The 23,777-nt window shown below is 45.0% G+C and overlaps 1 protein-coding gene across 1 annotated transcript in view; it reads left to right on the top strand.

Annotated features, from left to right (window-relative positions):
- The window catches only part of DENND3 (DENN domain containing 3), a 46,349-nt gene extending 24,918 nt beyond the window's left edge, over positions 1-21,431 (top strand). The window contains exons 12-23 of the mRNA XM_038760474.1: positions 307-506; positions 1,896-2,417; positions 3,627-3,886; positions 5,137-5,307; positions 7,280-7,409; positions 7,502-7,609; positions 13,238-13,377; positions 14,875-15,035; positions 18,238-18,377; positions 19,456-19,574; positions 19,672-19,809; positions 20,723-21,431. Coding sequence (XP_038616402.1) covers positions 307-506; positions 1,896-2,417; positions 3,627-3,886; positions 5,137-5,307; positions 7,280-7,409; positions 7,502-7,609; positions 13,238-13,377; positions 14,875-15,035; positions 18,238-18,377; positions 19,456-19,574; positions 19,672-19,809; positions 20,723-20,923 — 2,290 coding nt within the window. The 3' untranslated portion in view covers positions 20,924-21,431. The remainder of the gene's footprint in view (positions 1-306; positions 507-1,895; positions 2,418-3,626; positions 3,887-5,136; positions 5,308-7,279; positions 7,410-7,501; positions 7,610-13,237; positions 13,378-14,874; positions 15,036-18,237; positions 18,378-19,455; positions 19,575-19,671; positions 19,810-20,722) is intronic.
- Positions 21,432-23,777: the final 2,346 nt, after the last annotated feature.

Here is a 23,777-nt window from a genome sequence, read left to right as displayed (position 1 = left end):
GGCAACTCTGCATCACTGTAAAGGAATTTGTTGTGCAAGTAGCACTCTCCCTCATAGTTCATCTTGTGCTGCTTGTATTTTGTGTCTCTGGCATCTTTGTGGGTACATGGACAGTCTAGCTAGTCTTGGATGCTCCAAGTGACTCAATTTTCTGGTTCCAAATAAAATGAAAATTATCACGTGTCTGCAAGACCTGCAAGTATTCAAAAGACCAAAACATGCAGGCTGTCCCAACAAGTGATGCACTTCTTATGCTCAATGAAAATGATAACCCCTCTGAGTTGTAACTGTCTAATTTCGGGGTAGGATAAGTATGACTCTTGTGAGTCCCAGACGTCCGACAATGGAGAAAATGGCCTCCAGAAGACTGACTCCCCAGCAGCTGCACAATAGGCGGATGGTAATTAGCATGCCCAACCTACAGGACATCAAGTTGCCTGAGTTACCACCAAGGAATTCCTCCCTCCGAAAAATGGAAACTGCAAGCAAATCAGGGAAGAGTACAGGTCATAAAATGATTTCATTTAAAGCTGCCTTTCTTCCAAGTGTGATGGTGGGTAAATGATTTGACAGCTTAGGAAGACTAGAAAATATTTAAGTAACAAACCAGATCCCCAAAGAAACCTTGTTCTAACTGGAAAAGGGGAGGTGAGTGGGGGGAGAAGTCGAATTGGGAAGTAAATCCCTTTACCTATCAATTGGGCATCCCTGAGAATTACCTGGGCCTACGATTGGTTGGTTGGTTGCTGGATGGATTTGTTAGGTGCTTCCTGTTGGGGACAGGTTGGTACTAGTGTCCCTCTGATGCTCCCAGCATGCTAAAGGAGGCTGTGGTTCAGGATCGCTCCCTCCCCAAGCTGGCTAGAGCCTGCCTGGGAGAATTATTCTGGCACCAGGGTAGACTGGGTCCTGAGGAGAACTCCCTCCTGTTAACTTCGGAGCAAAGCAGGGGACTCCCTTGGCCTTATTAAGGACCGAGGCTTGTAGTCTTAGGGCCGGGCTGCAGTCCGAGATGAGGACTAGGGATCCTCAGGCACTGATGAGGGAGCAGGCCCATCTGTGTGGTGCCTGCTAGGCAGGTGGGGTCCCTGGCATATGCTGATTGGCTGTTGCCAGGTTGACTGGTGACTTGTGAGGGAGGGGAACAAGTCGACGGGTTCTAAATCCACTCCAGATCCCTCTGCAGCAGCAAATTAATCTAGCACGGTGCCTCATATTACTTCACATTCTGAATATCAATCGAATTTATTGAGCACTTACTATGCAAAGCACTGTACTAAATGATTGTGAGAGTACAGTATAGTAAAGTTGAGTAGTGAAGAATGGTCATTTCTCTTCCTCGGTAAAATTGGAGTTCATTCACAATGGACAATACTAAAAAGCCTGGAGTTGCTGTTTCCAAAATAATTCAGTTGGACACCTTAAATTTCTGTCTTCACACAGCATATGTCCATTTCACAGGATTTTATTTTGGTAATGCTTACTAGTTGAGGGAGATGATGTAGAGCTCCCCCAAAAATGCATTCTCCCCTAAATAGAAGATCCTTGCTCTTTGACAGAGTTTCTCCCTAATTAACAATGTTTCTATTTGCTCTTTGGATTGTCTCTAGCCCGAATTCAATCCTGCTCATTTTTTCATTTTCTTCGTATATTTGAATAGTCAGTAGCTATGGCATTGAGTCAGTCAGTAGCATTTAGTTGAGTGCTTCTTTTGAGCAGAGCTTGGGAGAAGACAATACAATGCAGTTGGAGAGACACCATCCCTGCCCTCAAGGAACTTACATTCTAATGGAAGAGACAGTGGTTGTAGTTTCTAAGCCAGCGTGTCGGCATAACAAATAAATAGTTTTATTTTCTACTCTTTTCTTATTGTTCCCTTTTTTCTTGGTTTTTAGTTCTGAAGGTGACCTCCAAATCAGTGTATACATTCAAGATACCAGAAATTCACTTTCCACTGGTGAGTCAGTGTGTTCACTCCTATTATACTGATTTTATCAACCTCCTAAGTAAAGCTATCAGCTTTTTGCCACCTGATAACTCTGCCCTGCTGGCAAGGTATTTCTACCTTCGAGGACTTATTCATTTGATGCAAGGGAAGTTGTTGAATGCACTTTCAGACTTTCAAAATCTGTACAAAACGGACATAAGAATTTTTCCAGCTGATCTTGTGAAGAAAGTGGTTGAATCAATGGCCTCTCCTGAACGTTCCCAAGCAGACCGGAAACCTGAACTAAAAAGGCTGATAAGTGAAGTAATGGAAAAGCAGAGAGAAGTCACCAAGGTGGATGACCACGTGAAAAAGTTTGAATTGCCCAGGACACATATGCAGCTGGATGATTTTGTGAAGCGAATCCAAGAGTCAGGAATCGTGAAGGACACTGATATTATACATCGACTGTTTGATGCCTTAACTGTCGGTAAGAAGGCCCTACTCTGGAGGTCTTGAGTTTGTTGGTGCCTGTCGGAGGTTAGAACCTCCAGAAGTCTTTGAGCAGCAGTAGCAGGAAAATTGGAAAGGCCCTTCCACTGCAACTCCAGGGTTGTCATTTTAGAATATTGGAGGTGGGAGGGGCAGATTAGGGAGAAAAAGGTGTGTACTGCTCAACTTTGTGCACTGGACTGTTATAGCTCACCCAGAGGCAGAAAGATGAATTAGTTAACCACTCAAAGCCCCTGTGATTGGCAACTGTCTGCACCTTCTCTGCTCCTCCTTGTTAATTCCCGGGATCAAACAACTGCTTTAAGATAATTTAGATGGTTGATCTTCATTAGATGAATTGTCTGACATTCAAAGGTGGGCGTAGTGTAAGAATCTCATTCTTCCCTCCTATTAGGTGCTATACAAGTATTATCAGGTCTTCACATCTGACAGACCACTACTCACCATCTTCAAAGGATTTCTAAAAGCACATCTCCTCCAGGAGGCCTTTCCTGATCAATACTTATCTCCCCTCTCTCTAGTGCCACGCCAACATATTGCCTAAGCACTTGGTACCCATCCTCGCCCCAGAACTACCCCAAGGCACTTCTGTACTTATCTTTGTATTCTATGACTTCCTCCTACCTGTAATTCCTGAATTCATTTTAATGTTTGTCTCTTTCCCTCCCTACCTCACCCCCTAGGATTGTTAACTCCTTCAGGGCAGGAATCATGTCTGCGGTAATCTAGTATACTCTCCCGGGTGCTTAGTATAGTGCTTTGCTTGTGATAAGCACTCAATAAACACTATTGATTGATTATGCATTGCTACTGGGATAATTCTACAACATCAGCTAGGAATCCCCCATAATACCAAGTTCCACACCACACACACTGAGCTCTTAGTAAATCCTTATTGCCGATGGTGAAGTGGTGGTAGCCATGCTCGTGTTGCCAGGGTGGCCATCTACGTGGATGGAAAAGCGGCTCAAGTATTTGCCACAGCTGAGCAGGGAGGCTCCCTGGGGCGGACCTCCCCTGGGATCCATGGGGAGGGGTGTGTCTCCTCATTCGCTCTTGTACTCGCTGCCTTGAGAAGTAGTCCCCAGTTCATTGTGGCTGCCCAATATTTGACTTCGGTCTGGGTAGAATTTTTAGAGAATGCCATCATGTTTCTAATCTTTGAAAATGTATCTGTTAATTTAAGGACACCAGAAACAGATTGACCCTGAAACATTCAAAGATTTCTACAGCTACTGGAAAGAGTCAGAAGCAGAGGCCCAAGAAGTCAGTCTTCCACCTTCAGTAATAGAGCATCTTGACAAGAACGAGTGTGTTTACAAACTGTCAAGCTCGGTGAAGACAAACCGTGGGCTGGGGAAAATTGCCATGACTCAGAAGCGTCTGTTCCTTTTAACTGAAGGACAACCGGGTTATGTTGAAATCTCAACTTTCAGAAACATAGAGGTGAGGGCGGAGTTATGGCTCGAGTTGAGTAGAGGTGTTTAAATATTGTTTGGTGAACGGTGAGAAAAGTTCTGGGGGCTGGTTTAACTTCAGCGCATCTGAGTCAACCTGCACCTAATGTAAGTACTGTTGTTAGGAAGGGAAAACAAATAGCTAGAGAAATGGAATATGGTACAGAAAGTCAGGAATAGGTCAGCAGTAGTAGTTTTCATAGTAATTGTACTTACTGAGCCCCCAGTGGGTGCAGTTTGTTGTACCTGAGGCACCTTCTAGTTAACGAGTTGACCAGTCGTGGTAGAGTGTGGTTTGGTAGTTTGCAGTGGCCTCAGGACATCTATCTGCGCTTATCCAGGGGGTCAGGACAGTGAACCTTGCAGATTACTATGTCTACATAGCTCCATATAGCCCTATTACCAGAATAGCCTGGGATCTAAGTTAATAGCATGAAGTTTTGATCCTGTGGGGATGGAATATGGCCCGTTTTTCGGTCGCACTTTCCCAAGCGCTTAGTACAATGAATTGCACCTACTGGGGGCTAAGTGCCATTTTTATGAAAACTACTACTGCTGACTTATTCCTGACTTTCTGTACCACATTCCATTTCTCTAGCTATTTGTTTTCCCTTCCTAACAAGAGCACTTACATGAGGTGCTTGTTAGGATTGGTTCAGGCTATGCTCAGCCGACCCAGAGTTATCCATGGCAATGGGGACTATGGTTAAGAACCTCCCCTCAACCAGTAGGTTAACTCCTATCCCCCTCCAGATTTGCACCTTCTGCTAGTGAGAAACGTCCTGCATGGATTTGAATTTCACGTCTTCTCCCTGCCAATCATCTCTCTGAATAAGTTAAAAAAAAACCTCCAAAACAGCAGTAGCCGCAAAAAGAATGAAAGAATAACCTTAGAGAAAAGCCTGAAACTTGATGACCAGACCTTGAATTGGGTCCAGACTTAATGAAAAGTATAATACCAAAAGTTCATTTTTTCACGAATAACTGTTAGGTTTTTTATGTGTTTTTTAAAATGTGCTGCAAACAGGGAAAAAAATTGGGGATGTTTAGTGAAGAAGACAGTTTTCTTTTTTCTCTATTATTTTACCAATGCTCACTGAGGTAATTTTCCTTCACTGGGAAAATTTCATGGCAAAATTTACTCTTTTAGGCATTATGAGTTGTAGTTTTGACTAGGCAAATCCATGAAACAGTGTTAGATGGTGATTATACCTAAAGTTTCCTTTTTTGGTTTTGTAGGAAGTTAAAAGTACAACAGTAGCTTTTTTGCTTCTTCGTATACCAACTCTGAAAATTAAAACAGTATCCAGAAAAGAAGTTTTTGAAGCTAATCTTAAAAGTGAATGTGACCTTTGGCATTTGATGGTGAAAGAGATGTGGGCTGGGAAGAAAATGGCAGATGAGTATAAGGTCAGTGAGAAATTTCTATGTTTCCTTGTAGCATCAGTTTGTGTAAGCTGGAGAAGTTTTGCCTTTGGGACCCTGTAAGAGGACTCTACTCAATCCAGTGTATTGCAGAGAAAGAAGACTTTGGTTCAAATTGCGGACAGTTGTACTTTTTCGAAGCTATTGAAGTCTGAGCATTGGGCTGACCTAAACCCAAATGGCTTTGGAGAGAGGGAGAGAAAGAGGGAGAGAGGGAGAGGGAGAGAGAGAGAGAGAGAGAGAGAGAGAGAGAGAGAAAGAGCCGCCTGCCTCACCCACCAAGCATTTAACTAGGAAACAGGAACCAGAGAGAGGAGTAGTGAGGAAGTTAGATGACAACCTGATGCTGAGCTGACTCTGCTGTCATCTTTCCTCCCATCCTTTACTGCCCTGACGTCTGGGAAAATGACAAGGAGTGAACAGTGGCTTCTAGAGCCCCTTTTGGACCGATAATCTTGGGCCTCAGTTGGAACTCGAACCAAAAGGGAGCCCAGGCTTACTACCCATGTTTGATATGTATGACCAGTATCCTTATGGGCTGCTGGGATTTGTAGTTCCACCATGCAAGAAACAAGGCCAGACAAACACATTGCCTACATGGAATAGAGCCCAAAGCAGGTCCAGCAGGCAGCGGAGCACCTGGGGTGAAGCTGAGATGGGCTCGCTATGCTCACATCAGCCGCTTGCACTCAAAATCCTCCCCAGACTGGAAGCTTTGATACGTAGGACTGTGTCCTCTGCGAGGGGACATTGTGTGTTGAGTCGTCTTGTGTGCTCTGGCAATCTCTGGGACAGTTCCCTCAATTGCAGCCTCCCCACGCCACTCTGGGGGCTGTCTGTCGGACCGGGGATCAGTGTGGACAAACTGCACTCCTCTCCATCCCTGGAAAGAATGTTGCCTCAGTGCTCTGACTTCATTTCATTCAATCATATTTATTGAGCGCTTACTGTGTGCAGAGCACTGTACTGAGTGCTTGGGAAGTACAAGTCTGAATCTGTTGGAAATCCCACTGGAAGGCTGGCTGTCCATTCCGACAGCCAGGGAACCAACCTGGGTTTCCCATTAGAGACCTTCCTTCTCCCCGTGCAAGTGGAGATGGTGTCTTTGTGTTCCTGGGGGTTGCGTAGTGGGCTGAAACAGACCAGATTTCATCTCCCCTCCAGACGCTGATGGAAGAGGAGTCCAGTAGGGAGGGTTTGTTTGGTAGCCAAGGAGAGAGCAGCTCCTGCTCTACCCAGCAGTTCTGGGGGTGGTTAATAATAATAATGATAATAATAATAATTGTGGCATTTGTTTAGTGCTTATTATGTGCTAAGCACTGGGGTAGATACAAGGTAATCAGGTTGGACACAGTTCCTGTCACACCTGGGGCTCACAGTCTTAAAGCCCGTTTTACAGATGAGGTAACAGAGGCCCAAAGATGTGAAGTGACTTGCTCAAGGTCACACAGCAGACATGTGGCAGAACCAGGATTAGAACCCACATTCTCTGACTCCCAGGCTCTTTCCACTCATTTTCACGCCCACTCTCTGGTAGTGGACAATTTGCAAATCCTCTTCTAATCCATGAGGGGGTGAATGTCAGGCAGTGCTAGAGGGAGTGCCCAGGGGAGAGATTGGGGAAAGAGAGGTGGTGGAGGTAGAGGTGGAGCACAGCTGTGAGAGACTCCCCAGCTTCCTGTGGCTGTACCTCCCTCAGGGTCCAGGCTCTTCCTCTTGTAGCACCCCCTCCCCTACCGTCCACCGCTTTCTCCAGACATGGTGGGTGGGTGTTGTCCAGAGAGGAGCTGCTGTTGATTGTTCAAGAATTCCCAGCCTCAGCTAGTAGCTGCACCCATGAACTCCAGAAAATGATCGGTGGCCTTTAATTTTCCATTAAAATGATTGAAAGCATGTGATAGCCCCTTCAACCTAGACAGTCTTAACATTTTGAAAGTGATTTTCCTTTTCTTCATAGGATCCTCAGTACATCCAGCAAGCCCTAACGAATGTTCTGCTAATGGATGCCGTGGTTGGGGCCCTACAGACCTCTAATTCAATTTATGCTGCCTCCAAATTGTCATATTTTGATAAGATGAAGAATGAAAGTAAGATGGAGTGCATCTGAGGTACCAGTGTTGTTAAAATCTTATTCTTTTTGAAGGGTTGGCTAATATTTAAAATGTTTGATCTATTGTAGTGCCTATGATGGTCCCAAAAACAACCTCAGAAACGCTGAAGCACAAAATAAATCCTTCAGCTGGAGAAACCTTTCCACAGGCCATTGACATCTTGTTGTATACGCCAGGTAAAACAGCCCCACCACCTCTCTTGATATGTATGCCTAAGTGTATCCACACTGTAATATATATATATATATGTAAATGTATATATATGTATGCATGTCTATATATCTATATGCATAAGCAGTCCTAGTAAGTTAAATTCCAAATTTGAAGTCAAGCCAGCCACCAGGCAGCAAGCTGCAGAAAGACATAATGGGGAAAGAATGCATGTCCCTGTGGCTGTGGGAGAGCTGAGATCCCTGAGAAATTATGAAAACTTGTTTTGTGTTGACCAGATAGATGGACTTTTTGATGTTATGTTGCTTACCTAACACACCCTTTCTCTAAAAAAGGGAAACTGTGAGCAGGTTCACCCTTGTGTGGCGACAAATAGACCAGATTAACACAGAGAAGCAGTGTGGCCTCATGGATAGAGCATGAACGTGCGAGTCAGAAGGACCTGGGTTCTAATACTGGTTCCGCCACTTGTCTGCTGGGTAACCATGGGCAAGTCACTTCACTTCTCTGTGCCTGTTCCCTCATTGGTAAATTGGGGATTAAGACTGTGAGCCCCATGTGGGACAGGGACTGTGTCCAACCTGACTAGCTCATATCTACCTAGTGCTTCGAACAGTGCTTGACCCATAGTAAGCTCTTAAATGCCATTATTATTATTATTGGTTCCCAGATGGCAATTGTCTGAGAGGACTGGTGTCTGGGGAAGGTTGCTTCCTGTTCTTCCCCTAGGTCTCAGCAGGTTGGGGTGTCCAAGCTGTCAGCCACCAAGCAGAGCATGGGGGGGTGAAAGCAGATGGGAAACCCCAGAATTGCTGGGCAGGCGTAATAAATGCCACAGTGAATCAATGAAAGGATGAGTGAATGAATGAATGAATGAATGAATGCAGGCAGAAGTGAAACACTAGTCTTTGGGATGCTCTGGGTTCCAACTCTGTGTTCGGCTTTGCCCTGCATGTCTCTCACCAAGCTTGGCTGTTGCGGGTAGAAATAGTAGTTACAGTAGTGATGACTACTACAAGCCAGATTCTCCAAAATGAGCCTTGCCTGATGTACAGCTGTAACGTGAAGTGCATCACCAGACAGTGGAAACAGTGAATTCGCTCCTTAAGGGGGGCATTTTTTTTATAGACATGGTCCAATTGCCTGTCATCTTATGGATAGTATTCCTGTTTAACACTGTGAAAACTATGTTCCAAAATTCTTAGGGGCAACCACACTGGGGAACACTACAGGAATAATTTGTAAGAGCTGCTTTAACCCAACTGCCAGGAATAGCTAGCTAATAGCATGCCTGGAATCCCTACTTAAAAAGGTGAGATAGGCTAATCAAAGGCCCGTGTGGATTACTTTAGAGCAGCCCAGTGAGACCCCTCAGGAATGTAACACAAACAAAGGAACTAGGAGCCTGGGTCTGGAATTGCAGTTGGTAGCATTCCTTTTAGCTGACTCCGGTATGCCCAGACCATAATTGGAGAGGTAACACAGAAGTGATTATTTGTAATGTTTAACTTAAAACCAGAAACCAATGTCCACAAGCTCTGCCATTATTGCAGCTCATTCCATTAGTTTGCACATTTAAGCCCAAACACATGAAAGTAAATTTTAAGATCAGAACACAAATTGCTTCTCAGTGATTTTGGCAAGAGATTTGTTTACACACCCTGCCTTTTATAACTCAGCTGGGGGCATTTTAAAGTCTCTATCTTAAAATCCTTCTCCCCCAGGTTAACAGGTCAAGGTTACAAATCCATCCCAGTGTCCAGTGGTTGTTGAGAAACTCTTTTCAGCTGGAGTTTGTGCCTTAGCCACTGGCCACTCTTGCAACACTCTGTGGTCTCAGCAGGGTCACTTTTCTCTAATTAGTGAGAGAGATTTCTCTGGAGAAAGTAAATCCAATTGTAACTCATCAGGTATGAAGTATCACCGTCTAGTATGGCCTCAGGACAGGGTAATTTGGAGTTGGATCTCAGTCAAACATGAGCGAGTCCGTATTGCTCAGGCAGTCACTAACTGTGGTAGGGAAAACAGTAAATAATAAAAGGAACAGGACATTGGGGAATAAGCATACCAATTTTGGTTTACAATATTAGACTCTTGTTACCTGACTTTGTTATTTTAGAAATTAACAAAAACATAAATAAATCTCCAGTGGTTACCTGTCAACCTACCAATCAAGCAAAAACTCCTCACTCTCAGCTCCAAGGCTTTCCATCACCTTGCCCATCTGCCTCTAACCTCCTCACTGTACCTTTTTCTCACCTGTCCTGCCATCGATCCCCGGCCCACGTCCTTCCCCTGGATTTTACTTGTACATATCTATTCTATTTATTTTATTTTGTTAGTATGTTTGGTTTTGTTCTCTGTCTCCCCCTTTTAGACTGTGAGCCCACTGTTGGGTAGGGACTGTCTCTATATGTTGCCAACTTGTACTTCCCAAGCGCTTAGTACAGTGCTCTGCACACAGTAAGCGCTCAATAAATACGATTGATTGATTGATTGATTGATTGGAATGCCCTCCCTCCACACATCTGCCAAGCTAGCTCTGTTCCTCCCTTTAAAGCCCTACTGAGAGCTCACCTGCTCCAGGAGGCCTTCCCAGACTGAGCCCCTTTTTCCCTCTCCTCCTCCCCATCCCCCCGCCCTACCTCCTTCCCCTTCCCACAGCACTTGTATATATTTGTACAGATTTATTACTGTATTTATTTTACTGTACATATTTACTATTCTATTTATTTTGTTAATGATGTGCATATAGCTATAATTCTGTTTATTCTATTTTGACATCTGTCTACATGTTTTGTTTTATTGTCTGTCTCCCCCTTCTAGACTGTGAGCCTGTTGTTGTGTAGGGACTGTCTCTTTATAATGATGGCATTTATTAAGCGCTTACTATGTGCAAAGCACTGTTCTAAGTGCTGGGGAGATTACAAGGTGATCAGGTTGTCCCACGTGGGGCTCACAGCCTTCATCCCCATTTTACAGATGAGGGAACTGAGGCACAGAGAAGTTAAGTGGCTTGCCCAAAGTCACGCAGCTGACAGGTGGTGGAGGCGGTATTTGAACCCATGATCTCTGACTCCAGAGCTCATGCTCTTTCCACTGAGCCATGCTGCTTCTCTATATGCTGCTGACTTGTACTTCCCAAGTGCTTAGTACAGTGCTCTGCACACATTAAGCACTCAATACATGCGATTGAATTCATTCATTCATTCAATCGTATTTATTGAGCGCTTACTATGTGCAGAGCACTGTACTAAGCACTTGGGAAGTACAAGTCAGCAACATATACAGTCCCTACCCAACAGCGGGCTCACAGTCTACAAGGGGGAGACAGACAACAAAACAAAACATTAACAAAATAAAATAAATAGAATAGTAAATATGTACAAGTGAAATTCTAAGACAAATATTAAGGAATAAAATTAACCAAAATAATGGTACATTAAATTTAAGTTCAAAATGATATTTTCAAGTCTTTTGAAAAGAAAAAACCTCAATTTTGTATCAAAAATATAGTTTTTCCCAACCCATCATTTTGATGCCTGTAGTACTCTACACATTTAGAGCCTGCTTCAGAGCCGATGCCCTTTTTTGGTGCATTTTAACCCTCAAAATAAGCAGCTCTATACTGCAACATGCTGCCTCAATAAGGAAAATATTATTGCAGTAGATTCCTTCCATCCTAGAACAAATCGCACCAGTCATCAGGCTATGCCTGATTTTTAAATTTTACTTTAAAAGAGTTTAAAAATAACATCAGCAATAACCAGCAGGAGGTGGAACCTTTTCGGACCCACCTGCAGTCAGAATCCCAGAGGCCGCCACAATCCCAGGCACCACAGCGGCTGAGCAGGGGCTCAGCCACCCACGGTCTGATACCGCTAACACACAAGGCAGGACGTGGTCTGTCAGTCAGGCTGCTCTCTCTCCGCTCAGGGGAATCAATCAATCAGTTGTATTTATTGAGCGCTTACTGTGTGGAGAGCACTGTACTAAGCGCTTGGGAAGTACAAGTTGGCAACATATAGAGACAGTCCCTACCCAACAGTGGGCTCACAGTCTAAAAGGGGGAGACAGAGAACAAAACCAAACATACTAACAAAATAAAATAAATAGAATAGATATGTACAAGTAAAATAAATAAATAGAGTAATAAATATGTACAAACATATATCCATATATACAGGTGCTGTGGGGAAGGGAAGGAGGTAAGATGGGGGGATGGAGAGGGGGACAAGGGGGAGAGGAAGGAAGGGGCTCAGTCTGGGAAGGCTTCCTGGAGGAGGTGAGAATCGGAGGGGGCGGGGAGGTCATCATTCTGGGACCCCAACTCTGGCTTTCTCTTGGGTAATTGCTCTGTTAAGTCCCACTGTTGGTCATGATCTCACCGCCTCTCTTTATCTCCCCCTCGAGCTGATATTTCTTTCTCTCTCTTATCAGTCAGTGGTATTTTATGATGATGATGGTGATGGTATTTAAGTCCTTACCATGTGCCCAGCACTGTTCTAAGCACTGGGGTAGATACAAGGTAATCAGGTTGTCCCACGTGGGGCTCACGATCTTAATCCCCATTTTACAGAGGAGGTAATTGAGGCACAGGTAAGTTAAGTGACTTCTCGAAAGTCACACAGCTGACAAGTGGCGGAGCTGGGATTAGAACCCATGACCTCTGACCTCCAAGCCTGTGCTCTTTCTACCAAGTCACGCTGTATTTACTGAGCCCTTACTATGTGTGGGGCACTGGACTAAGCGCTTGGGAGAGTATAGTGTAACAAAGTTGGTAGACACATTCCCTGCCCACAACAAGTTTACAGTGTAGAGGGGGAGATGGACATTAATATAAATAAATAATTACAGATGTACATATTTGTTGCTGTCCTTCAGAAAGAAAGGTAGTTATATGAAGTGTGGCAGAAGCTCCCTCCAACTATAGCTGTCAAACCCAACCATGACCTCTTTCCCCACCAAGCTGGAACTGGTAGGAGACGGCAGGCGGGTTTAGAAGCGGGTGAAACCCTGCTGCCAATAATTGAGGGTTAGCAGGGAGGCCTGAGACAGAGCAGAACTCGTCCTTGCTTGCTGGGTGACCTTTGGCAAGTCACTTAACTTCTCTGTGCCTCAGTTCCCTCAACTGTAAAATGGGGCTTTAGTGCCTGTTCTCCCTCCTACTTAGACTTTGAGCCCCCTGTGGGTCAGGGACTGCACCCGACCAAATTTACTTTTACCTCCCCCCAGCGCTTAGAACAGTGTCTGACACACAGTAAGCGCTTGACAAATGCCATTGAAAAACAAGTACAACTTCATCCACTAAGAATTTTATTTCCCTAATGATTTATTCTAGGCAAAGATAAACTAGTCTTTGGCATAGTCTTTCTTTCGCTCCAGACGTTCAGGCCCGGTGTCTGTTTTTCCCGTATTTGTAGGATCTCCATGTTGAACCACCCATTCATTCCCCCACACGGTCAGACTGGGTGTATCCCGGGGCTCTGGGGATGGAGTAAAGAAGCTGTGTGCCCAAGCTGTGTCTGTGTCCAAGCTCCAGTGATTTTGAAAAATTGTAATAATGCTTTATTCAGTGCCTGCTCTTGTCCATGGTTTTTTATACACGGGAAAATTCCTTTGTGTTTATTTAGGGCACCTGGATCCAGCAGAAAGAGATGAAGATGCCCACCCCAAATTGTGGTGTGCGCTAAGTGAAGGCAAGGTCATTGTGTTTGATGCCTCTTCCTGGACAATTCACCAACAGTGCTTTAAAGTGGGCAGCGCTAAACTGGTGAGTCAAAGGAAACAGGAAACTCTTCCCAGTCGATTACATCTCGAGTGTGAATTACAGTAGCAGTCATGCATTGGCCTGCTAGGCTTTCAGATTCAGTCCTGACACTTTTTAAACACCGTAAAAGGAAAAGTTCCGTTCATTAATTGTAATCAGTGATTCCTGATATTGGTAGATGAGTTAAGTTTACATCATTTCCAAGTGCTAAAAAATAACCAAGGGAATTTTAATGTTTCCCCTGATTTGTCTTATTCAGAAACTGAACCGTTTTTTCATTGTTTTGTTTTATATCCTTTTGTGGTTAAAAACAAAGAACCGTTCACATTCCAACTAAGTTGTGCTGTAGCAGTCTTTTTCTCTTGGGCTGAAGTTAGACTCTTATACCACCTCCCACCTGCAGAGTTAGAGGATCTGCTTCTTGAGAATTGAATGGATCAGGTTGACCCTGAGACCTAAGTCCTTCCATTAAGGCCCAAAGAGGTGAACCAGTTGACTGTGTGGGTGTGTGCCCACTGCATCAGTCAATATCAGTGGAGTGACTGAGCCCAGTAATCTAAGTGGGCTAGAAAAGACTTTTTTTTAAGCTTAACAGCTATCAGTACAACTTGTTTGTATGGTATTTGTTAAGCATTTACTATGTGCCAGGCACTGTATTAAGAGTTGCAGAAGATACAACTTGAAAGGGTTGCGGCTTGTTTTTAGTTTTCATTTGGTAAAACCGAAAACCTGGAAATTTGGGGATTTAGAGCCCCAAAGGAAATGGTACCGCAGGCTAGTCCTTCCCTGGAAGTTCCTGGACTTCCCTTCCTAAGGGCAGAGAGGGCAGTAGGCCAGAGGGTGAGGTGCTTATCTTCGATTCCACGAGGCTGTATCCTGAGCCTAATCTTGTTCATTAGTGTGATCAGTAACGAGGGTGTGGAAAACTTTTTTCTGGACATTGAGGGGGATCATTTTCATTTCTTCAAAGGTTGCTGAGCTGATACAGTTTTCCTCAGGTCAGTCTGGCTCTTCAACAACTGCAACCCAGCTTAGTAAGCAGGAATGGTTCCCGCCTTGAATTTCAGATTTCCCACCCTTTTTCAAGTTGCCAGGGTGCAGGGTTAAAGTTTCATTGCGGGCCACTGCAGCTGCCACCGTCAGGGAACTTGAAGGGACCTCTGGATAGCACTGAGTAATGGAGTCAGCCTTGACTTTCTCTCCACCAATCAGACTCGTGGCCAGGCATTGTCATTGTCATTCTTTCTAAGAATGCATTCTTGTGCATTTGGATTTGATGAAACTTTCCATTTTCTTACAGTATGTTCGCAAGTAATGCTTCCGCTCAGTGGAGCAGCAGTAAAAATGAAATCAGTCTGCATGAGCTGGGTGAACCCACAGGGCTGGAAAAGCAAAGCAAAGAAGTGTAGGCCCTTTTGCTGCTTCCCTACTGACAGCTTAAAAGTAAAAACCGCATCTCAGTTTGTTAATACAGGTATGCATTACTCTGCTTATTGGTAGAATTGCATGCTGATGGCAGAGCAGAGTCAAGTGTGGATTGGTTCTCAAGATTCAATCATCTACATAATCAACATTCACAGTATGTCTTGTAATAAGCAACTAACTGATCATCGCTCTGGTGTCATGGATTTAATTGTTGAAGATGAAACCAAGATATCCAGGTAAACTGGGACTAAAATTGCGTATTCCCATGACCGTGGGTGAGAGCCAACGGGAGCGAGGTAGGGTGGGCAGATACATGCCAAAATGAATACTATGCCCGTTGTGGGCAGGGATTGACTCTCTCTATCGCAGAATTGTACTTTCCAAGCGCTTTGTATAGTGCTCTGCACACAGTAAGCGCTCAATAAATATGAATGAATGAATGAATGAATGAATGAATGAAGATGCATAGCGTTGGTGGCAGAACCAAAGAAACTAAGTGTTGTGGCAGCTGCAGGCCACAGGGGGGCAGTGTTGGAGCAGTTCTTCCTCAGCAATCTCAGCAAGTTCCCCTTTCCTTCCGTCAATCAACCCATGGTATTTATTGAGCACTTACTCAACATCATCATCAATCGTATTTATTGAGCGCTTACTGTGTGCAGAGCACTGTACTAAGCGCTTGGGAAGTACAAGTTGGCAACACATAGAGAGAGTCCCTACCCAACAGTGGGCTCACAGTCTAAAAGGGGGAACTGTACTGTAGTCAGAGCACTCTACAAAGCAAGACTAAAGAGCAGCGCCTGAAATCTGTCAATCAGTCAATCAGTACATGTTCAGGGCACTGTGTTGAGCATTTGGGAGGGTACAATTGAGTAAGTAGACACGATCACTGGATCAAGGAGCTACCACCCAATCCCGTCCTGAGGGTAGCTCTGACTGGGCCGGACTGCCTTGAGCTGCCTAATAATTGTGGAATGGAAAGGCGGCCCCACTGGAGTTGTGGAATCAGTCATCACTGAGGGTATTGTAACTGAGGGGAACCCCAGTTTTGAGTGTTCATTTACTGAAGATGACTCAAGTAGGACAACATTGGTGTGGTTATTTTATGGGCTTTGGCCCTGAAAATTCTTGGACCTGACTTTCTGAGAAGAGCCCAAAGTCCACCTCAGGAATATTTCAGTGTGGTTGTCCCCAGGGATGCGGAACCAGGAGGGATTTCTGGAACAATAACACAGTTTCACGTTCTTAGACGGGCAGATGGAAATGATTCGCTTTCATGTTTTCAAAGCTGGTCCCCCAGCAAAGGCATAACCAGCCAGAGGCCCCAGAGACCTTCTAGATTGAAGGGGTGTGGTGGGGCAGGGAGCCCAGCTGCTCAAGCACAATCAGGGCTGATGCCATGATGTTCACTTTGCACTTCTGCTTGAAACCACTGAATGGCCAGTTTGGTATCCCATGATTTAACCCAACTTCTAACTCCCAGTCATTTTTTTTTCTTTAATGATGGCCAAATAATGCTACAATAGATTTATAATGATTTCAGAATCCCTTGTGATTCTTCTAGTTTGCTTTTTGGCAATTTAACACTTTTGGGTCACCATTTAGGTTATTTGGGAAAGAGGAATGTTACTGAGAAAAGGCAGGCCATGCGTTGTTGTTTGCTGTGTGCAGACACTTTGATATTTTCCCCCAAATGAATCTCCCTTTTTGTATTTTATAAAAGGGAAATTTTCCTGTGGCTTCATGTGAGGAAGTTTGCTCCTAGAATAGGGTCTTGCAAAATGAATGTATTCTGGAAACCGTAAGCGGTCATATGGTCTAGAGAGATTTTTGTTTGGCAATAATTGTCAGCTTTTCTAGTGAATTTTATATTCACTCCAAAGCTGAGTTTCAAACCAAAGCACTTTCCGAGCCCAAGGGCATGGACGCTTGTAAGTCCTCCGGTGACTAGGCAGATGGACCCCAACCCAATCCTGATGGGGAATGTGATTATCATTCATGTGTTCACAATTGTATCTTGACTTTTCCATTTCTGGAGCCTAATAATGCCTAATAAAATACTAAATGTTTGATGTAACCATTGGATCAAGTGACTGTTTGTTCACAAAGATTCAGCTTCTTAGTGCTACTACTTTGGAAAAGGCTGATGTTTGTAACCCTTTGCTGTGTAGAGAACAAGTCTGATCTCTGATACTCTTCTGTCTATTTAAAATTGTAATTTGGGGGAGTTTTTTGTGCCTGCCGAACTAAATAGGACAGGAACATTTATGACCAATCTGAGAGAGAAAGTTTGAAACGGGTGTAGCCAGCATTTTAAAAATTAAAGCCATCCTTCCGATTTTCAAAATGCATGCAAGACAAAGCCTCTTTGAAATACTTACATTATAGTTTCACATTTAAGATATAAATCTATTTTAATTTTCTTCTGGCACCTGCTAATTATTAAGAATTTGTGTTCAAAGTCTTTCTCCATTATTCTGCCACAAGGCAGCTAAGAATATGATATATTGTGGTCTTTTAGAAGGAAAGGCTGTCTTGTGCCTGGCAAACTCTGTAGGTTATAATAAATGGAAAGAGCTAAAATAGTGGTGATGAGATTTATTTTTTATTAGACTGTGAGCTCTTTGTGGGCAAGAAATACGTCTATCAACTCCGTTGGCTTGTACTCACCCAAGTGCTTAGTACAGTGCCCTACATATAGTAAGTGCTCAATAAATATCATTGACATGATTCATAGAAAGTTAAATAATAAAAGTTACATAAAAATGATTAAAATGGAAACCTCTAGTAACCTCCACATTGTATAATTTTTGAAGCTAAGAAACCATTTTGTAGCTCTATTGTAGATGTCTTTACATATAGTTCATTTTTGCCAATGAAAATGTAATCAGTTACAACTAGCTTGAATTATTCAGGGACAACAATGCTGACAATAAAGTGTGTGTTTGTGTGTGTCTGAAAAAGGCCAATTTGGGATCCATGTTGTGTGCAGGTAATTTCACACACACACAAATACAATGTCTCAGGATGTGCTGTTGCACAAGTTGGCTCTAACTCTGAGAAAGCTGCTATTGTCCTCTTCTGGCTAAGCACATGATTATTTTTCAGCGTTCCAACTCTGTTCTGTCCCTGAAGCGTCAGAGCCTAAACTGAAGAATGATTGAATGAACAGTATTGGGGTTAAGAGGGCAGTGCATTTATCAAAAGTCTTGGAATCTGGGGGCCGTCAGCCATATTTTGGAAAAATGGATCTTGCTCGTGTTCAGTAGTAGAGGGTGTCTATTTGTGTATCCATGCTCCGCTTTGCCAGCTGATGGTTTAACGAGCAGGTGGGCTGTAAAGCACATTGTCTGGGTTGGCCTATTCAGGAAGGGTTTTAGCCCTACCTTGGTGAAGGGCGCTCCTTGTCTGAGCACTCAGTGTCTCCACACTCTTCCCCAGAAACAGCGTAGCCTATTCATGCAGCTCGGACGGGACCATCATCGTGTGGAATACCAGCACGTTGAAAGTAAACAGTAGATTCCAACTGACATGCGAAAACCTCACTTCAATCAAATTTCATAACAACCGCCTTTGGTGCTGTAAGTCTCATGGGTCATGACTTCCAGGATATTAAACTTTTGAAGCATCTCATTTCCATTTGGGTTCTCCACTTGATTTGTGGTGTCGCTTGATGTTCCCTGTCCTCTCCCCCACCACCTCTATCCCACTGGGAAGCCTTTTCTGCTGGCGAGAGCCCAGTTGGTTCTCAGCAGACACAAGGTGGGATGGTGACCCTCTCCACAACGCGTCTGCAGGCTCAATGTAGAGCCCAGCTCTGAGAGTTCTGAGCAGGACTCTGAAGCCCTGTGACGAGGGCACAAATTTTAGCAAGACCCACAGGCTTAGAAGGGCAGCTAATCTCCAACTCGGAAAATTAGTCAAGAGTTCCTCATCTGTGCCTGGGCCACATGGGAGATCAGGTACAGTAGTTAGAAAGGTCTGAGCTAAGGCCAAGAGAATCGCAGCAGACCCAGGCCCTGCCTAACTTAAGGCTCACAACCTTTGAGGGAAGGGGAGCAGGGACCGCATCCCCATTTTATAGATGAGGAAAGTGAGGCCCAGAAGGGTTAACTGAGCTGTCCCAGCTCACACAGCAATCCTGGTGTCAGCAATGGGACTAGAACCCAAGTCTCTTGGCTCCCAGCCCCATGCCCTTTCCTTGAGGTGACTCTGCCATGTGAAAAGGCAGGAAGTTAGAATCTTAGATTTGAAGGTGAGGTACCTGCCTGCCTCCCCATGAGTGGGGGGACTTGTGCACTCTTAGGCTGGAGATCAATCAATCAATCACATTTATTGAGTGCTTACTGTGTGCAGAGCACTGTACTGAGCGCTTGGGAAGTACAAGTTGGCAACATATAGAGACAGTCCCTACCCAACAGTGGGCTCACAGTCTAGAAGGGGGAGACAGAGAACAAAACCAAAAATATTAACAAAATAAAATAAATAGAATAGATATGTACAAGTAAAATAGAGTAATAAATATGTACAAACATATATACATATACACAGGTGCTGTGGGGAAGGGAAGGAGGTAAGACGGGGGATCCCTCTGTTGACAGGATGACATAATCACCTCACGATATTTTTTTAAGTTCTTAAGCCCCTTTTCATTTGCAGGTACAGGGAAGAGCATAGTGGTCATGACAACCAATGGGTTTTTTCGACAAGAGGTGACAATTGAAGAGAACCTGAAGGACATAGGTTCCTCTTTCCTATGCTTCCAGCTGGTCCCCGAGGTACGTCCACTCCAGGGCCTGTGTGGGCTGGCCAGCCGAGTGCTGCTTCACAGGGGATTGGCAAATCCAGCCTCAGTTCTGATCTCTCCCATTTCAGCAAGATGAGGTGTGGACCGTCGGCCTGGGGTCCAGCGGGGTGTGCGTGTGGAATATGAAAGACCTGTCCAGGCCCCCTCACAGGATCGCCCTGCAGGGCTGCTCCGAGATCAGCTGTGTGATCCGCGTCAAGAACCAGGTGAGGCCGACGCAAATCGGGCCGGATGGCCGTGTGGCCTCCGGTCTCCTAGCTATGCCCATTCCAAGCCACCGCTTGGGGCCCGGGGGCCCCACCCTTCCTACGAGGGGACCCCCGGCCTCCTGTTGCTGTGCTGGGGTGGGAGAAAATAAGCAGGTACTGCCCCAAGCTCCCCCAACCCATTGTCCTCTACAGTGGCTGCTGGGGCAGGTTGCTCACTGGGGCAGCACGGGGTGGCGGAGAGGAGGAGAGAGAAGAGAAGGGGGATCTCAGAAGTCTCACCACCTCAGGGCTTCCATTCCCAGGGAGAGGAGAGAAATTTAAGGGCTAAACGCCTTGTCCATTAATCCCTCACTTCCCCTCTGCTCCACCTACCCTCGCTAGGGGCTACTCACATTACTGAGCACAAAGTTAATCGCACTTGCATCCATTGACTGGAAAGAGCTGGACAGTCATCCCATAGTTCAACCCCAAATCCTAGCTGCTTCCACACTTTGGTACCCGTATTTCCCCAAATCCCAGCTATAATAGTAATAATTGCTTTATTTTGGGGTAGATACAAGAAAATCGGGTCCCACGTGGAGCTCACAGTCTAGAAGGGAGAACAGCTATTGGTTTCCCATTTTGCAGATGAGGGAACTGAGAAACAGAGATGTTAAGTGACTTGCTCAGGGTCACACAGCAGGCAAGTGGTGGAGCCAGGATTAGAACCTACATCCCCTGCCTTCTAGGCCCATGCTCTATCCACTAGGCCATGTCTCTTTTCTGTGAGCGAACCTCGAGATTCAGATTGAGTCCTGATGGGGCCTCTAGTTCACAGATGTCCAGAGACCCTAACATGCTTTCCCTGCCTTTAAAGGAAAATTGCTTAGATTACATGTGGGCCTAAATTCATTTTTTCCCTCCTTTTCAGATATGGATTGGCAGTAAAGGACTCTCTCAGGCAAAGTCCAAGGGAAAAATCTATGTGATTGATGCTGAGAAGAAAACAGTAGAGAAAGAGTTGGTGGCCCATGCCGATATGGTGAGAGCACTGTGCTCAGCTGAAGACAGATATGTTCTAAGTGGATCAGGAAAAGAAGAAGGAAAGATTGCTATTTGGAAAGTTGACTAGTTTTCACTCGGGGGATAACAGAATGTAAGCAGGAAGAGAGTGACCCGAGGGTATCTTTAACTCCAGAGTTTGGCCTCCTGCATTTTCAGTATTTTGTGTTCCGATGACAAGGCGGTAGGACAACAAACTGTTTGACATCTCTGCCTTGGGTGTGCCAAAATAACTGGGTGGACGGGTCGTGGGTTTTCTCTCTTAGAATGTGCCTCCACCCTTGGCATGTACACGAGAAGATCCTTGTTGCCCCAATGTCACTGCTCACACACCTCTTGTATAAACAAAGTACTGGAGTTTTGTTGTAATATTTCTCACCAAGTCAGTATGCCCCAGGGAAGAAAAGTCATTGGTTTAGAGCAGTCTGTCTGTAGGTCCAGAGGGACGGTCACTGATGGAGTCTACCAGCTGGACCCAGGGGACCGTGGCTCATTGCCAAGGTGAGGGGCTTCTGGGGAGTCTGTCAGTCAGTCAATCATATTTATTGAGCCCTTACTTTGTGGAGAGAATTCATTCATTCAATCGTATTTATTGAGTGCTTACTGTGTGCAAAGCACTGTACTAAGCGCTTGGGAGAGTACAGTATGGGAGCAAACAGACACAATCCTTGCCCATAACGAGCTCGCAGTCTAGAGGGGGAGACAGACATAAAATTTAAGTAAATAAATTGCAGATATGTACATAAGTGCTGGGAGAGGGGATGCATAAAGCGAGCAAGTCATGGCTATGCAGAAGGGAGTGGGAGAAGAGAAAAGGAGGGAGAGCCCCAGTTGGGCATTGGCATAGCAGGGCTTACCCCACCACCCTCTCTGGTTCCTAAGAGGGAGTAATGGAGCTTTAGCCCGAAGATGGGTATGAAAGGGTACGCCTCTTCACCGGGGCATCATCACCGACAGCCCCCCAGCAGCGGCAGCGCACAGGTGACGGTGCCCGGGAAGCCCAGGCTGACCCCATCTCTGCTTACCCTCCTTGTTCCAGGCCTGGGGCACGGCCTCTTGAGCCAGGCTGACCTGACCTGGCAGGCCAGGCCGCCCGGTCAGGGGGGAGCCAGGAAAACCACCTGAGAGCGCTGCTCCTCAGAGGCCTCTCATTGCCTTCCACCAGGGAGCACCAGGAGCCGGGCTACTCCTTCCCCCTCCCCTCCCCATCCCCTTCCTGGACGGTCCTGAGGAACCGTAAATAGCTGCCACCCCATTCCTAGCCTGCGTCTGCGCGCCTGGTGTGTGGCGCCTGCCGAACCAATGGCTGGCCGCCATCTGGGTTGTGAAACAGTCTCTGACTTTTCACTTCACACCATTGGGTCCACAGTCTACTCTTTTTCAGAGCACTACTGCCCAAAGACTGCCCACATTGTAAAACATCCAGTCTGCCGTCTGTCACCACCTAGACGTGGGGATCAAAGGTGGGTCTCCCCAGTTTTAAACCTATTTTCAAAAAAGGAGGTAGTCATCTGGTTAAATGTCTAGTAGGAAGAAAACAATCATTGCAATGACATTTTACCTCCATCCAAACTGGCTGCCAGATATTAATAAGGGAAATATAGGTCTATAAAATACACAGAGTGTATAGATAGAAATACACACGTATGTGGTGCTGTATTCTTTAAACAATGAAATCTGAAAGAATACGAGTTAGCTTCTGTTTTGAAAAGATAATTAAATATTTCTGACAATAGTCTACTCTTAAATTGCTTTCTCTTCAAAACATGGCAGTCTGGAAGTTTGATTTGGGAAACCTGGTAGAAATAAAACAGATGTTGTCTCCTGTCTGCTTGTAAGAGGTTGACTTTGAAGTTGTGTTTTGGATCTCTCCTCTATCTCTCGGCTTGATTGAGCAACTCTTTGCCACCGTGCCAGGAGCAGACCCTGGTTTATTTCTCAGGACTGCATGTTGACACATTGCATGTCTCAAACTTGAAATATCTCCAGCAAACTTTTTCGGTTAGCCAGAATAAGTCAAACATTTTAAATCAGTTTGTGGATAAATGCTACTGAAAGAGAAAGCCACCTTACAGTGGGAGGCAATGGTTTGGTTTCCTGACTAGTTATAGGCAATGTTTTCTCCTCTAAAAAGTGCCTATATTCTCAGATTCCATCCCAGTCTTACTTCTGTGGAGAGACCCTCTGCTGAGAGAGCCCCCCCCCCCCCCAACCCCACTGAGGGACCCTCTGCTGAAAGAGTGTGACCCTCTGGTGACAGTTGTGGGAGGTGACTGGGACTAACCTGGGACTCGAAATTTGGAAGTAAAGGATTGGTGACTAATTTTGTAAACGGAAAATGTAAATGTACAAAGTATTTAATACCTGTCCACAATAAAAGAATTGTTCCTGGCAGAAAGCTGATGACTTTAGTCCCCAAAACACTAACTTGGTTGTTAGATCGCTAAGCACTGTGATCGTTCTTAAGTTTATCATTCATTTTATCACTGATGAAATAAACTCAATTTAGTTGGGGTTTCATTTCTTGTTTTTATAATCTCTCAACCCCTCTTGTGCCACCTTTGCCTCGCCAGTGCAATATGATCCCAGGTCCCTCCTGCCATCCTCAATCCCTTTTACTCTCTCAACCCTCCTATTCATTCTGTCACCAAATCTTGTTGGATCCATCTTTGCCATCATCTCTAGAACCCTGCCCCTTCCTCTCCATCCAAACCGCCACCTCACGGATTCAGGCATTTGTCCTATCCCAACTCCACTACTGCGTCAACTTCCTCGTTGATCTATTTGTCTTCTGCCTCTCCCTTCTCGAGTTCATACTTCACTCTGCTCCTTGGCTCACTACACCCCAGTTCACACACTTTGCTCCTCTCAAACCAACCTATTCAATGGGCCTCGTTGTTGTCTCTCACAGCTAACCTCTTGCT

Source organism: Tachyglossus aculeatus, chromosome 18, assembly GCF_015852505.1.
Source record: "Tachyglossus aculeatus isolate mTacAcu1 chromosome 18, mTacAcu1.pri, whole genome shotgun sequence".
NCBI classification, from domain to species: domain Eukaryota; kingdom Metazoa; phylum Chordata; class Mammalia; order Monotremata; family Tachyglossidae; genus Tachyglossus; species Tachyglossus aculeatus.
The sequence above is the reverse complement of the archived record's forward strand: the minus strand, read 5'-3'. Positions and strand labels throughout refer to the sequence as shown.